The sequence below is a fragment of the Tachypleus tridentatus genome, chromosome 6 (assembly GCF_004210375.1).
Source record: "Tachypleus tridentatus isolate NWPU-2018 chromosome 6, ASM421037v1, whole genome shotgun sequence".
NCBI lineage: Eukaryota > Metazoa > Arthropoda > Merostomata > Xiphosura > Limulidae > Tachypleus > Tachypleus tridentatus.
The window spans coordinates 67,760,163-67,776,358 of NC_134830.1; the positions used below are offsets into that span (position 1 = coordinate 67,760,163).

Genomic DNA, 16,196 nt, shown 5'->3' on the forward strand with positions numbered 1-16,196 from the left:
CAAAGCAACTGCTCCTTATGTGAAACTTAAACTGCAAAATAAAATAATAAAAACTAAATAAATCAAGAAATGAAAGTATTTACATTTTAAAATTTTTTAAGATAACCTCCATTTTAATGTTGACCTTATTTTTTTTATGAAGGACAATAATGTAGCAATTGGTACGCCAGGACCATATACATGGAAGGGAACCTTGTTTGTTAATAATGTTCGTTTTGGAATTATGGATGATATAACCTGGTATAGAGGTGAAGTAGATGCAGCTTCACCAGTAAAGAAATATAGCTACCTTGGTAAGTACTTATTTGAATAATGTTAGAAGTTTTAGTATGAAGGTGCAAAGTATGTAGGTAGAGATTTAACTGTATCTGATTTTATTGCATATTAATGCATCTTAATTATGAAAGCTTTAGGTTTAGAGATTTGTATATTATATAAAAGTAACATTATCAAGTATCTTTAAAACGGTTTTTCTCTAGACCTACCAGGTAAAAGTGCATCTCGGAACAAATTAGTTTAATAACTTTATTGTTAAGTACAAACTAAAATACACTTTTGTTATAACTGTTGGTAAACACCTTATAAAAAAAAAAAAAAATAATAATAATCCCAAAAGTTTGTGATGACTTTTATTAATAAAACACACAAAATGATTAAAATTAATGTCTTTATTTTGTATAGAATTAATTGAAATTAAAAACTTGCTGAAAACTTTTATGTACATATATATGAATATTTGTCTGTACATATGATCACATAATGTACGTTCAAAATTTTTCTTCTAGCTGAATCAAGTTAAATCTGTTTATTACATTTATTGTTATGATTGTTTTTGCATTCCATATTTGTTTTGAAACTATTTATTTGTACATTAATGTTTGCCTTATATCAAATGGCAGATAAGCACTTATATTTGGTGAAAGGCTTTGTGAGAACTATATGTGGTAGCTTTAGTGTAGGTAACATATTATATTCTTCTTCACTTTCATTCACAAATTCTTAGAATTATAATTTTATTAATTTTTTTAATATCTTTATTATGATGTGTATAAGACTACATTATCCTCTTTCTACAATTTTACCCATAGAAACATAAAACAAATAAACGTGTGCTTTAATGAGTGACTTTTTCATATTTCAATTTCAAGTAGAATTTCTTACATTTTCTATAACATTTAGTTATTTTCTTGCAGCATTTATCAAATGAATGTGAAGTATTTTACCTCTCTATTTGAGTATGCATGTGAAATAATTGCATTTCATTGGTAAAAGTGAAACCACATTTTCTTAATTATAATGTATCATATGAGGTGAATGAAATTATTTTGTTAATATTTTTAGACTAATCACTAACCATGCTCTGTAATTAGGTCTGCATGACATGCCACATGTCTTGTGCTACCTTTATAATTACATTTCTTTCATCACCTGTAGTGCATTTGTTTCTAAAACTCACTATTCAATTGCTATTGAAACAAAATATCAATCTAATATTTTTTGTACATAGAGAAGTGAATTCAACTTGCTTTGTGCTACCTGCTTGGTAATCATGTTCTCAGTTTGCTTGTCTACAACCAGATGTTCACTTTTCTTCATAGTATTTTACTACCTTTAAACCAAGATTGCACACTCACTTGCCAGTGTTTCTATGTTGCATGTACTTCACTTTTTCTTATCTGCTTATTACATGTCTTTGTCTAGGTAGTCAATTTTTGCTCTTGGTTATGTTGCATGTAAGATTCTTGTTGAGAAGTATTTTGATATCCTGAAGTTTTTTTTTTGTGTAAGAGCTACAGTTGGCTCCTCTTTTGTTTACAAAACAACAAATTTTGAACAGCTTTTGAAATTTATTAATCCAAGGTTCAGATCTTTACATCAGATTTTATCTATGTTTTATCATTCTCAAACTTAGGGTCATTTGTAGGTGTGCCCAAATATAACTCAAGTATTTTAGGGTGGTTCTTTTATCCATAAAACTAATTTTTCTTTCTTGAGGGACTGTGGTTGTTCTGGAGTAAGTAGTTGATTTATCTGTAACATCTCAAAATTCACATGATAAGGGGTAGGGGGGTTATTTGTATAAGTTTGTGAAGAGTTAAATATTTGAATTATTCTTTTCCTAAGAAAAGACCCAGATTTCCAGAGGGTTGTTTAATATATTTTGTCTTACTGATAAATTTTGTTTCATTTCCACTAGCTGATGAGTTCAAGTTACATATCACGAATCTTGAGGTTTATTCTTCTTTAGACAGTCAAACTACAAAAGAGGTTTCAAACTTGGATTTATTTTTCTATTATTTACTTGTAGTGGCTTTTAAAAGTATAAATGGTATTATGATAGTTTTTTATTAATTTTTTCTAGATCAGCTTTTAACAGTTTTTGTATTTTAAAGAGGAAAATATTCAATTGTTAGGATCTTTTATGAAGGACCTTTGGATACAAAATAAATAAAAAACAAAACAAAAAACACTTGATGTCTTCATATTCTGATTTACAATAAAATATTTCAGGCTTTATATCTTTATCTGAATTATTACAATTCTGGTCTCATTTTTTTCATTCTCTAAGGTTATATATTTATCATTGCATAAACAATTATGCTGTTATGGGACCATCTCAAAATTATGCCCATTTAAGTGCTCAGAAGACTTCAAACACCATCACTACAGTATGTAAGAGTTGATTACTGGGTAACAATCCAAAGGATTTGGTAGCACTTACCCCTCATGTGAAGAATGCACGACTGTCTTGCAAGAGATAACAATTCATTCTTTTTCAACAGTCTTATACCATCAGGACACTGAAGACCTTCCTTGGTTACTGCTTTCACCTTATCAGTGCAGAAGTGGTTGATTTCCTGTCAGTATTGTTTTTGATAAGGAGGGTTCTCCTGGGAGCTTGTCAGCTTTTATGTTTAATTTTACTCCTGTGCAGCTTGGTGGATACATCCAGATGATGATCTTACCATGCACTTGCTTTGCCTTTTGTTATCCACTCTGAATTTTATGAATTACTGCCTGTGAGTCAGTTGCAAAGTGTGTGGAGTAATGAAAGACAGCAAATTTTAGCTTCTTTGTTTCTGTCTGGCTGAAGATGGAGCAGGTTTACACAAGACAAAGATCAAGAGAATTCGGATGTAACAATGCAGTATTGTACAACGTTTACAAGGGTGATGTACCATAATTATCTTGGTTAAATGTTTTGGTCAATAGTTGTTATTAATCTCAAGTTAAGCTAGACACAAATTTCTATTCTGCTCATGTGAATAGCTCCTCTCATGGGTTATACAGAAACATTTCTAGACTGGGACAACTCTTACTTTTGTCTGTCTGTGATAGGCAGAGCACAAATAATCTATTGTGTAGTTTTTCCCTTAACAACAAACATTTTCTATATTGGTGTAGCAGATGAAATATAAACCCTTTAGCAGTCATTTCTATTTCTTTTATAGGAAGGTCTCTCCTAATTAGGTAGTGGGTGCAGCACTTAATTACAATTTTCATAATTATGAACAAATCCTTCTGTTAAGGCCTTAGCCATCATAAAGTTGTTTAAATTCTTTAGACGTGAGTGTATATGTGGGGATCCATGTAAATGCTCTGCAATTTCCTTTTCCTTCAAAAAAAAAAATTTAAATTTCAAACATCTTTGTATTTTTGAGGCTGGGTAATATATTTTTTTATGTTACATGTTTTGACTTTAGAATGTTATGCATGTAAAGTTATTCCTCTGTCTGTTTGTCTGTCACTAAAGTCTTTATAGATGGTAAATAAAAGTTATAGCAAAATTAATATGTGTATTATTGTATTATATAAGAAAAATATGGGAATTCCTACTTTGTTAAGCCAATGAAGGTGTATAATTAAATGTTTAGTTTTTCAAACAAACATTTTAATGCAAGAAACATCAAGGTGGAAGTGGATTGCTGGAATCTTGATATGGTGATAAATAATTTTATACTAATCATGGAGGATCAAGTTTGGCTATTGAATATTTTGAAGTGCATGTTTTGACTCCATTCATTTTGTTTATTATCTATAGTAATGTCTTTAACATTTTAGTTTATTCTATACTTCTATAAAATGTTTTTCTTGAATTATTTCTGTAATTTAATATACATCTGTCTGACTAATTGCATGTTCATCTCTTTTTCTATTTTAAATTTTTAGTTACATATGCTTATGCTTCAGATCTTACCTTATTGTCTTGTTAAATATTTGAAAACATATGCACTGCACTTAAACATTTGTTTAATGTGATTTCTCACTTTACTGGTTGCAGGTAGTTGATGTTTAAATGTTCATGCTGAAAGTGTGACTATGTACTCTTTAGGTTATTTTACCCAGACTTGAGCTTTATATTAAATACTTCTGTTACCCTGTTGTTAACTCTTGCTCAGTTGTTAACTATTTTGTAAATATTAATATGTTGTGTATCCCTTGGACATCTTCCACTGTAGGTTGGAATATTTCTCAATTATGATTATTTGTTACACTTTTTGTTACTTTTTAATATGTTGGTATTGAAGATGCTTCCTCACACTAACTCTAATTTAGACTTCCTACTTTGGGACTCCAGAAAGAACCCTGACTTCATAATAAGTTTCACAACATAGTGAAGGGACCTCAACTCTCTCAACTTTTTTTTTTTTTAAGTTCTCATAGGTATAATTTAACAAAAGAGAAAGGGAAAAAAAGTTCAATGTTATTAACTTTATGATGTACACCACTTGTTTACATTGTGCACTTCAACAAATCATTGTGCATACATGACCTGAGAGTTTGGTTTAACTAGAATCCTGATTGTTGAGTGTTCCTTGATTACAGAAAGTCCTTTATTTATGTTTGGGGAATATGTCTCTAAAAATGACTTGAGGTAAAATGACATAAATAGAAATTTATGTTCTCATTGAAATAGTGATATAAGTAGGGGATACTTTCGAGTGAGGTATCATTTGACCATAATTTGTACAAAAAATATTAAACATGTACCCAAACACATATTGCTTCATTAGTAACCAACTAACTGGATAAATGGTATACATAAAATACATTTGTTTTACTTTGTTATATAGTTAAGTCATAATAGTACTAAAGGTTGTTGGCATCTGTTTGCTTAAAACTATACAATATAAATAAAAATTCTCAGTTTGTTCCAACTGTATGAAAGAAAATGTTATTTGTGTTTATGGTTGTTTTTGCATGAAACAATTTTTAGACAAGCATTTATATTTTTATATAAAATGTACACAATTTTGATGGATGTCATTAGCTACATAATAAGTATGCAGTTAGTTAATTCATTGTTATGGAAATTGTGAGTTTAATACTTTGTAATATTTTATTTGCACTTTTGTATTTTGAGGGTTGATATAAAAAATATTAGAAATATTTAATTTATTTTTCATATTTTGAACAATCTTTTTTCCTTTCAGTTTCACCACATATTAGTGATTTTGTTGTAATTTTCTACAGGAATGTCAGTTACAGGAGGAAGGTTCTTTGGAAATCACATTAGTTTTGTGGGAGGAGCCCCACGATCTAATGGTACAGGCCAAGTAGTGTTCTTCAAGAAAAACACAAATAATATCTTTTTAGTTGAGCGTGTATTAGATGGTGAACAGTTTTTATCTTCTTTTGGTTATGCAATGGCATCTTTAGATATCAATGGAGATGGGTAAGTTTCACTTTCATGATATTTTTACAATACTATTATCTCAAAAAAAACAACAACTGAAAAACTATATATTACCTTGACAAAAACATTAGCTTCAAGTGATAACAGCTCTTAACTAGAAAGACTAACATTTTCCAGCCATTACAATAGACTTTCTCCCATTCACCTTATTGAATAACATTCATAGAATACAATACATTTCTAGAGAGAATGGCATATTCAAGACAAAGTGGGATATTAATCACTGTGTATATTTCGGAGGGATATAAACTTAGCACAGTGTGAACTTGAGACGTCATGATAAAGATGTTTTTGAGCATAGTAAATTATAGTTTTGTGGGTTGAACATTCAGTTTCTGTGAATAGGATCTACTCTTTCACACAATATATATTTATGCACTGTGAGAATCAAAACACGTTTAATAACAATCCCATGCAATATTAACATGTATGAAATGTATCTACGTTCAGTTTTCTAGTGATATATTTCAAGTATTTTTTATCTTTGAACAGTTTAAACTTAAAATGAAGGTACAAGGTATCTGTATTTAGTCTTACCTAGATTGTTTAAAATATAAAGGAATGGCTGGCTAAAAACTCTAATTCTGTAAAATATTTTGACCACCGATCCATGTGAGATTTTGAAAAAGGCACAAATCCAAAATCTACATTTGTTTGTGTGTGTGTGTGTCTGTCTCTGTGTGTGTGTGTGTCTGTCTGTGTGTGTGTGTGTGTGTCTGTGTGTGTGTGTGTCTGTCTCTGTGTGTGTGTGTGTCTCTCTCTGTGTGTGTGTGTGTGTCTGTCTCTGTGTGTGTGTGTGTGTCTGTCTGTGTGTGTGTGTGTGTCTGTCTGTGTGTGTGTGTGTGTGTGTGTGTCTCTGTCTGTGTGTGTGTGTCTGTCTCTGTGTGTGTGTGTCTGTCTCTGTGTGTGTGTGTCTGTCTCTGTGTGTGTGTGTGTGTGTGTCTGTCTCTGTGTGTGTGTGTGTCTGTCTCTGTGTGTGTGTGTGTGTCTGTCTGTGTGTGTGTGTGTGTGTCTGTCTCTGTGTGTGTGTGTGTGTGTCTGTCTCTCTGTGTGTGTGTCTTGAAAGGTCTTGTTGTACAAAGTCTTTACTATACTGATCAAAAAATTTTTAAAAGTAACAAATTACAAATCTGCATGTTTAGTCTGTGGTGTTTGAAAAATATTATGCCAAATATACTTTTGGGATGAAGGGAAATAATAAGGAACTACAGGCCAAAATATATGATTTGTAGTGTCTGATATTTCGTTCCTGAAACTTAACCAGAAACCTAATGAAAACTGTGCCCTATAAATTTTTATATAGTTGGCTTAAAAATGGAGTAGTGCACAAGAATAAAAGAAAAAAATGTAACAATATTTCTCTCTCTCTCTCTCTCTTTGGGGGGTGACATAATTTATTTATATGTCAGGCCTAAGGTTTTTTAACTTTGTCAGAGAAATAGCTTGAGTTAAATAATTTTTCTTTTTAGCATGTTTAAACTGTTTTAATTATAACCACTGTATCCATGTTTTCTGTGTAATAGAAACAACTATGCTTGAATAGTTATTACTTGTAATACACTTGTAATATAAAATTGTCTTTATATATCTCTTTTAGAATTTAAGTTCTTTTAATTTGAATGAAAACATTTTAATTATTGAAAGTATTGTGGTCTTAATTTACCAGAACAAATATTAAATATAAAATATATTTACATATTCTTATGTTTGTGTAATAATGACATGTAATTTGTGGTTTTATAAAACTCTCAGATGCATTTTTAAACATTATGGGAATGCCTGCCAAAAGAATCTATCTAGAAATTTGTACTAGATCCATGTTTTCAGGATTAACTCTATACTGTAACCATTTTTCCACAACAGATGGAAAATGAGGTTCTTAAAGTGATAGTAATGACTGCGATAGGTTACTTCCTGGTATCATGAACTGTTCTTACACAAGTTAAATTGTCGGCAAAGTCTATGGTTTTTATGGTAGTTTGCCTTCTTTTTACACACGATATTTTATGATTCACAGAAATACAATCATGTATTAAAAGAGAAATACAGCTTATAATAGGTATGGTTAGAAAATTTTCTACAACATTTTGGTAAGTGGTTGTCAGGTTTAGTAAGGTTACAATTTTTTGCAGTAGGTGTCTGTGATTTATTGGCAGTAAATTTCAACAGTGAATGGACAGCACAATCGACTTGTTTTAAAGTAATGTGTGTTCAAAACAGATAAAACATGTATACAAATGTTTGTAACACATTTAATCGCCACAGTCATATCTGGAGCTTTAAACGAATTTTTTACATTAAAAACCATTTCAGAACACCTTTTGACAAGCAATTTTATTCTCCTTTATTTCTGTTAAGTCAGTACAAGCTGTGAAACTTGTTTTAGAAGTTGCTTCTTAAGGCTAAACACACATCTAGTCTAACTTTCCTTATACTTTCACTAACTTGCTTAACTTGGCCACCTACATATATATTGTCCGACTGAGGTCTAGAACTTTCTATAAACTGTGATGTGTTATGATGGAACAATACACACTTAAAACAGTGAAAAATTACAAATGTTTGAGTAACATGACACCAATTTGCAACAATTAAACTACACAACAAATTTGTATTTCGAAAATCTGTCACCCACTGATTCCCTATTGAAGCAAAGATAACAAAATGAGAAATATTTTCAGTCTGAGTTATTCTGATAAATAACCATTTGCCCATCCCATGAGAAATCGTGGAAGGAATATGTCAAAGTTGTAATGTGACCTTTACGAAATTCAAATTGAAAATGTATAGGTGAGGTCAACCTTCTTGGCTGGACTGTCCTACAAGCCCAATTTCTAAGTTTTTGGAAACAACATGGAAAAACATTTGTTGCTGAATGGTGTCATTGAACTGTTAAGTCTAAAAACTAGAATATTTGCATTTTGATAAAGGATTAATTAGATTTGTAGGAGGGAAAGAAAGTAGTGATAATCTTTTGAAGATTAGTGAAGTTTATACATGTCTGCCTCATACTTCCTGTGTAGTTTGTTTTATAACAGTTGCATGTCAATGTGCACAACCAATGAAGAGCTACATAGCATGTTAGCAACAAGAGCTGTGTACAGAAAATCCAAAGAAGACAAAAAAACTATTTTAATATAGATACATTAGAGTCATCTAATTATTCATCACCACAGTTAATATACTATTTAAAGTATGTTTTATGAGAGGCTTATAAGGAGACAATAAATCTTCCTGTATAAACTTTGTAGATTTAGTTACAAACAAAAACAAGACTCTGATACATACTAGCAGAAACATGCAAGTTGTGTGTGTAATATCATAAGTTAAATAAAACAATTTTAAACAAATTGATTTATTTCTAGTTACATGTAGCTTAATATTTTTGTAATGATATTACTAATAAATGGTTAAACTCTTAATATAAATGAACAGCATACAAAGTATGATATAAGAGTAATAAAAGTACTGAAATCAATATGACAAGTTGAGAAACTAGTTAATATCAAATTAAAATGTATAATTTTGTCAATTTGGCTGTGATATAAAACTTTCTGCTAAAACCAAGGTACACTTTTCCATATTTGAGAGTAACATAGAAATACTTTGAAAAATTTCACCAATATCTGAAATAAAATGCATATTGGGTAATTTTAAATTAGAAGTCATGGGGTAGGGTAAATTATTAAACAAAATTTAAGTAGTTTTATATATCTGAATTTTATTGTGCATTAAAGCATTGTCTTTTTAAAAATATGAAAAAGAACAAAATTTGTTACTTAATTTGGCACTGTAACAAATAATAATGATACTATTTCTTATAAAGAATCATTTAATACAACTTATTTCATTACATGTGATTGATAAAAGAGTTATCTGTGGAATAAGTTTGTATTATTTCTTATTAATAAACAGAATTCAGTTAAAATAATAGTTGATGAGGATATGCAAAATGCAATCAAGTTTTACAATAATAAACACTTATGGAACAACCCCTTTTTATGTCATAAACTTTATAAAATACTTTAGCTTTATTATCAGAAATTAATATCATTAAACTGACTTTGAAAATATCACAAGACAAAAGCCCCTGAGATTAAAATTAGTGTTAACTATACATTTAGGCTAACTTGAACCTTAGATGTATGTCTTGACATACTTTGTAATGAAATGGTGAACAGACGTCAACAGGTTGTCTGTTGCAACATACAGACTAGGGTTCATGAGTAAAATTTCTTACATTTTCTTTCATCCTAAAACGTTTTTTGCTTTTACTTAGCAGCATTTCAATATTGAATTAGTGCAGATTTCTATTGCACCTGATATTAAATGTAATAACCTGTTCTGAAACTAGCAATACCAGCAATAATGAGTGATATTTTTAACATATTATACAAATCAGCTGTTTTCCATGCTTAATAAAGTAGTTCTAGACTAACAATGTAAGTGAAGGAAAAGAAATTTCTTAATAGCTTGTTATCAGAACTCAAGAGTTCCTTATTTGTACAGAGCTTTGGACCTAGCTGTTGGAGCTCCATTCTATTTCAGTGAAACAAAAGGAGGAGCTGTGTATATTTACATCAATACAGAGAATGTATGTTAATGTTCATTTGACTATTATATCAGATTTGTGATTTTATTCTCTTATTTTCCCCTGAGCCAGTAGAATACATATCTGTATTTGAATAGAAATGTTTTTCTATAATTTATTCAGTTATAAATAAAGTACAATACTATGAACAGGATGCTAGTTCCACAAATAAGTAAATTTTGATGTATGTAAAACATAGTCATGAACGAAGAAAGCATTGAAAAGTGTTTGTATTTTATTCAATAGTAGTAAATGGGCATAATTAATTATTCCTGTGATAATGTTTGTTTATCTGTTTTTGAAAATTGTATGGTTGCACCCACTTCTATTATAAGTTTTATGTTTAATATGCATTTATGATTATTTATTCAGTTTTTTATTTCTAGACAAACTTGCTTGAAAAGTATTCTTATTTACAAGATTCTCCTTCATACAATATCCAATGCTTTATTTAACTGCATGTTTTTCTTGCTATGGGTTGCCTTACAAAAAGTGAGGATAGTAATATTGATACATACTGGCAAAAAGTCATGTTTACTTCAATTAACTTGAGCTAATGCAGTATTGGTTAATTATGGGAATTATATAATCTAGGGCATTTTATGTTGCATCCCTAATATAGTGCAGTTATTTTATGGGACACAGCACAGTTTACAATGATGTTATTACATATTAAGGTATCAGTTATATGTTCTGTTGAGGAACAGGTTCCACTTATGTTTAATGTCATTAGTATTTTGTCCACTTGAGCACCATAGTAGGCATGAATGTGGAAATTTTAGAACCAGTAATATATATATACTTTATGCATAAGCTTAAAATGAATATGTTGAAAAGATACGTACATGCTAAAAGCATATGATCAGTGCTAACCCAATTTTTGTGAGACTTGCAAGATTCTCTTGTGATATATGTTCCAATGCATTTAATGATAAGTCTTTTAACATTGAAGTAATTAATATTCATCTCACAGAAATTGACTTATGTTTTGTTATTTTGTATTGTATAGAAGAAAAATTTCAATATGTTGCTTATTTCATTTTAGAGACAGAATGAAAATGACAACTTAATGTATAGCTTACTAAGTATTAGTTATACAGACTCGGTCATGTCATGCCTTCTTTCAAAGTATTCAAATCAGTTTATGATGAATTAAAAAAACATTTTGGAATTTTTATAAAAATATAAGATAAAATTATACTTTTCACATTTATTGTTTGACTGATAAATTTACCAAAGATAAATAATGACTAGATTAAAACTTAAAATTTGGGTTAGTAGATTGTGTACACGTATAGTATTTTTAGGTTAATGATAAAGGTTATACTCTGCACTTAGGTTACTGTAAGTAAAAAAATACTTTATAGGCTTTACTTTGAATTATTCTTAAGTTGTTTCATAAAATATTTATTACTGTAGGCTAACTCACTTCAACTAGAAATTCAAGTTAGCTATTTTCTCTCCAAGACTTGCATTTTTTGTAAAAAGATTTTTTTTATCTGGAATTCTATCTTTTCACAGTTTAATTCTTGGAAACAATATCTACTTTATTTGAGTGCATATAATCTCAATGCTTTTGAATCCTTGTAAGCTAAGTGAAATTTCATTAATGTAATTATTATCAAATAAATTATTTTAATAGGAAACTTATTGAAGACCAGTCACATTCAAATTTGTTATATCTAACAACAATATTATTGGTTATTTGAATAAATTTTTGACAGGTTAGTGAATAGAAAGTCTGTTTTTATTTATTTCTTTATTTAGGATTTTAAAGACCCAAAGCCTGTTAAATTAACAGGAATGGTACAGTCTGCTTTTGGTTTGGCCTTGTCAGGTGCAAATGATTTAAACAAAGATGGATATAATGGTAAATAAGAAAGACAAAATGTACATTTTGTTTGTTAAACAGTAATTGTGTACAAATTAGTTTAATCACATAGAATAGTCTTATCATTGAATTTTAAGATTTATGATTTTGTAATAAGTTTATTTTCTTATGCTATTGTTGTAAGTTTACACTAAAAACTGTGTAAGATAGCTCTTTGTATAACCAAAACAATACATACATTTGTAGGAATATTATGTTGCTTTGACATAAATTAATATACTAACATATTTTTATGAAGAGGAATACGAAACATAAAGTATAGTAGTCAAGCTTGATTATCAGTTTAAAAGTAGAGAAGTATTACACACAAAATGCATAAATATTTTAAAAATATCAGAAATATATCACATTTAAGGCTTTTTTGAAGTTATAAACCTGATTGATATCGCTAAAAAGAGTGGAGAAATTTAGTTCTAATAAAGGCTAAGTTCTTGACCAGTTTTTCTCTCTTACAGATTTTTATTTAAATACATGTGCATTCAGATTTCACTCTGTTACTGAATTTTTCTTTGTGTTTTGTTATCTTTATGTAAGTTTTTTGTTTATTAGCATGAAATAATTATCAAAACTTGCATTAACATTAATACTAGTCTTAATAGTTTTTACACATTTTATTAGGAATCTCTTTAAATTCATAATTTTCCTTCCAAATATTAAATTTTATTGGTAATCTATGTAACTGTATTTCATAGAAGATAACAGATTGCTTATTTAAAATATGTAAGAATAAAAACATTTAATAAAGTAGGACACTTGTAATATATTTTTTTTATTATGTAGATCTAGCTATTGGTGCACCATATGAAGAAAATGGTAGTGGAGCAGTTTACATTCATCTTGGATCTGTTCATGGCCTTATTACTGAAGCTGCCCAGGTGCATATACCAAATTTGTAAATATTGAAATATTACTCAATATGATGAAATACTAATAATAAAAGCTAATTTTAAATTGTCACTGCTTTATTTTAGAAAAATTAGCAGAGAATATTCACATTTGCATAGCTTGTGATGCTCAGTGTAAAAGCTTAGTTGAAATTGAAGTTTGACTGCTTTTTTATTTACCAGTAATACTGTAGTGGTGTTGAATTTAATTAAAAAGTTAATTTTGCTAGGTTGTGTGATATACTGAAGTAAAACTGAATTGACTTGGTTAACTAAATGAGCAGTCTTTGTTAATTCACAAACACAAACAGTGTGTGTACTTTCTTATAGTACTATTGGATCAGGTAACACCATGCCAAAATTTGTAAGGTTGAGATAATCTATTAGACTGTTTTAAATTCAACTTTCCTCATGTCACAGGTAATGGATTTATTCAGAATGACTAGTGCTACTAAAATAAATGGTCATTCTCATTCCATCAGAAAGGTTGTAATCTTGAGATATCACCTGAACTGCCATTGAAAGACATTGCTACTTGCAAAATTGCACAGTATACAGTATTATAACTGTGCCTATCATGGACAGAACAGTTGTGACTTAATAGAATGACAAGAACAAGGCAACTAGAACAAACATTCATTTAATAACTTTCTTGATCACATGCTATGTGAAAACTACACACTGAAATAAATTTAGAAGAATACAATATTAAAATAAGTTAGAAATTTATTCTGTTTATATACCACAGTAAAATACCACCTGTAAAATGACATCTAGTGGTGTGACATTTTTAAAAGTTTATTTTATTAAGCAAACTGATAATTTTTGTTTTTCATTAGAAACACTGAAGTGAAATAGAAAAGTAATGTAACCTTATATTTTAAGATGGAAACGTTATTTACCAAATTCAGTCTGACACTGCTTTTGTGTGGCAGATGGTTATAATGTACAGTGTAGCATCAAGGGTTAAGAGATGAAACTTAGAGGCATAATACATAGCTTTTTTTAATTGTATCATAGTCTTCCATATCAATGAAGAATTTACTAATAATTGATTTATGATTGGAAAAAAGAAATTTCTTTAAGATTTTTTTTTCAAAGTACTGGTGGCTCAGTGGTAATGGTGAGCACAGTATGGATAGTTTGTTTTGGAGCTTTGTGCTTAACAACAAACGGAAAATATGTTCTCAGACTTGTTTGATTTATAGAATCAGAAAACTAAGTTATTTTTCTATAGGAATTATATCTTATCATAGTAAGAAAAATTAAAATATTTATGTAGCTGCTGAAAAATATCAAATGTAATATCCAAGAAAAAGAGAGAGCAGCTTTAAAGTGGATGTGTTAGCTCAAACATGTATACATAATGATAAAAATATGATGTAAAATTTAAATCACAACAAAACCTGCAACTTATTATTACAGCTCAAAATGCTTGAAAGACCATTAGTAATGAGATAATCAGTATAAATAATAACAATTTTAATTTTTAAAATTGTTTAAGGTCAAATTATTTGAGTCTTAACGTTTGTTATATCTGGATTAATTATTAAGATAAATACTAGCAGAATGTGATTGAATAAGTTTAATATCGTATAAAACACCATTTATAAATAGTATCTTTTATTTCTTGTTTCGGTTATGATTTGATAAAACTTTTCTTCTTTCTCTGCTTGTAAAATCTATTTTGTTCATCCTCTGTTAAGTTTATTTTGAGGTTTTTAATTTTTATATTAGTTAATGTTTTTGTTCAATTCTAGAAACAGATGTTTTACTTTTTCTGTTGCCTTTGCATTTTGTGTAATTTAGATTTTACATATGACATGTTATGTAAAAACTACATTCTGAAATAACTGATAAATTTAGAAGAATACAATATTAAAATAAAAAGGTAGAAATCTGAGTCTGCATTTAACAAACAAACAAAAAGTATATACTCAGTCTTTCTTGTTTGATTATAGCATCACAAAACTAAAAGTTTATTTTCTCCAGGTTAAAAGATTTAACTTAGTGGCATAATACATATCTTTTTTAGTTCTATCATAGAATCTTCCTTAGCTATGATTAATTTACTAAGTAATAGTCTATGATTATGAGGACATTTTCTGAAGTAGTTGGAAAAATAAAACTTTCTATTAAAATTTGACGATGTAGAAGACTTGAAATTTTTTTGAGCCAAAACAAACTTCAGACCACAACATTTAGCTCAAAATCAAAGAAAACAGTTATGAAGTCTTGTATTCCATGAATAAAACTAGAAGAAATATATTAGAACCTCAGTGCTGTTATAAAATGTTTTGCATAATTGTGTAACAGAATGGGAGGTGCAAACATTTTAAAAAATACCAACGAGTTTAACTTTAGAAATATATTTAATTTTAAAGAATAATTAAATTATTATCACTATTTCAATGATATCTTAGGATATTTTAAAGCTTGATATATAACTTGCTTATTTGGATAGATACTGCTTAATTCTTTTTTGACAATGAGTTCTAGAAGTTACCAGTACACAAGAACTTGGATTCTTAAATTATTGTGTTAAATGAGTGTGAACAGTGGGTGGGGAAGGTAGGAAAGAAAATCAAATGTGAAATAAATTTTTGTCAAAGATAGCCTGAGAAAATTGTTAAATAACAACTTTGAACTACATTTTATGAAAAACCAATATTTTGTAGAGACATTTCAACATCAGATATATATGAATGAATGTGTGTGTGTGTGTATAATTTTACAAAATGATCTTTACAGAACTTACTACATGTATATTGGTTTGTAGGACCCTGAGCATAAAACCAGGGATATTTTTATTTTTTACACTTATATTGTCACATTTAGGTTATCAAACCATCAGATATTCCAAGAAAAGCTCTACCAAAGTTAAGGTTAACAACATTTGGATACTCTTTATCAGGGGGTTTGGACATGGATTCAAATGGCTATCCAGACCTTCTTGTAGGAGCATATGAAAGTGATACAGTTATTTTACTGAGGTGAGAAAGTATGGAGAATCACTTGATTTAGCCACATAAACATTTTAAACAAATATATATTGCTTTTTTAAATATTGTACTTAACTTTGTTTCTATATATTGTGAAATTATTAAAAAAAATGGTTATTTTTGTGGTCAA

The 16,196-nt window shown here is 29.0% G+C and overlaps 1 protein-coding gene across 6 annotated transcripts in view; it reads left to right on the top strand.

Moving 5' to 3' along the window:
- LOC143252734 (integrin alpha-PS1-like) overlaps nt 1-16,196 on the top strand; it is a 156,252-nt gene that overhangs the window by 85,591 nt on the left and 54,465 nt on the right. For all 6 annotated transcript variants that reach the window (XM_076505325.1, XM_076505322.1, XM_076505323.1 and 3 more), the window contains 6 exons: nt 143-293; nt 5,476-5,677; nt 10,208-10,292; nt 12,057-12,159; nt 12,961-13,055; nt 15,903-16,057. In XM_076505325.1, coding sequence (XP_076361440.1) covers nt 143-293; nt 5,476-5,677; nt 10,208-10,292; nt 12,057-12,159; nt 12,961-13,055; nt 15,903-16,057 — 791 coding nt within the window. The remainder of the gene's footprint in view (nt 1-142; nt 294-5,475; nt 5,678-10,207; nt 10,293-12,056; nt 12,160-12,960; nt 13,056-15,902; nt 16,058-16,196) is intronic.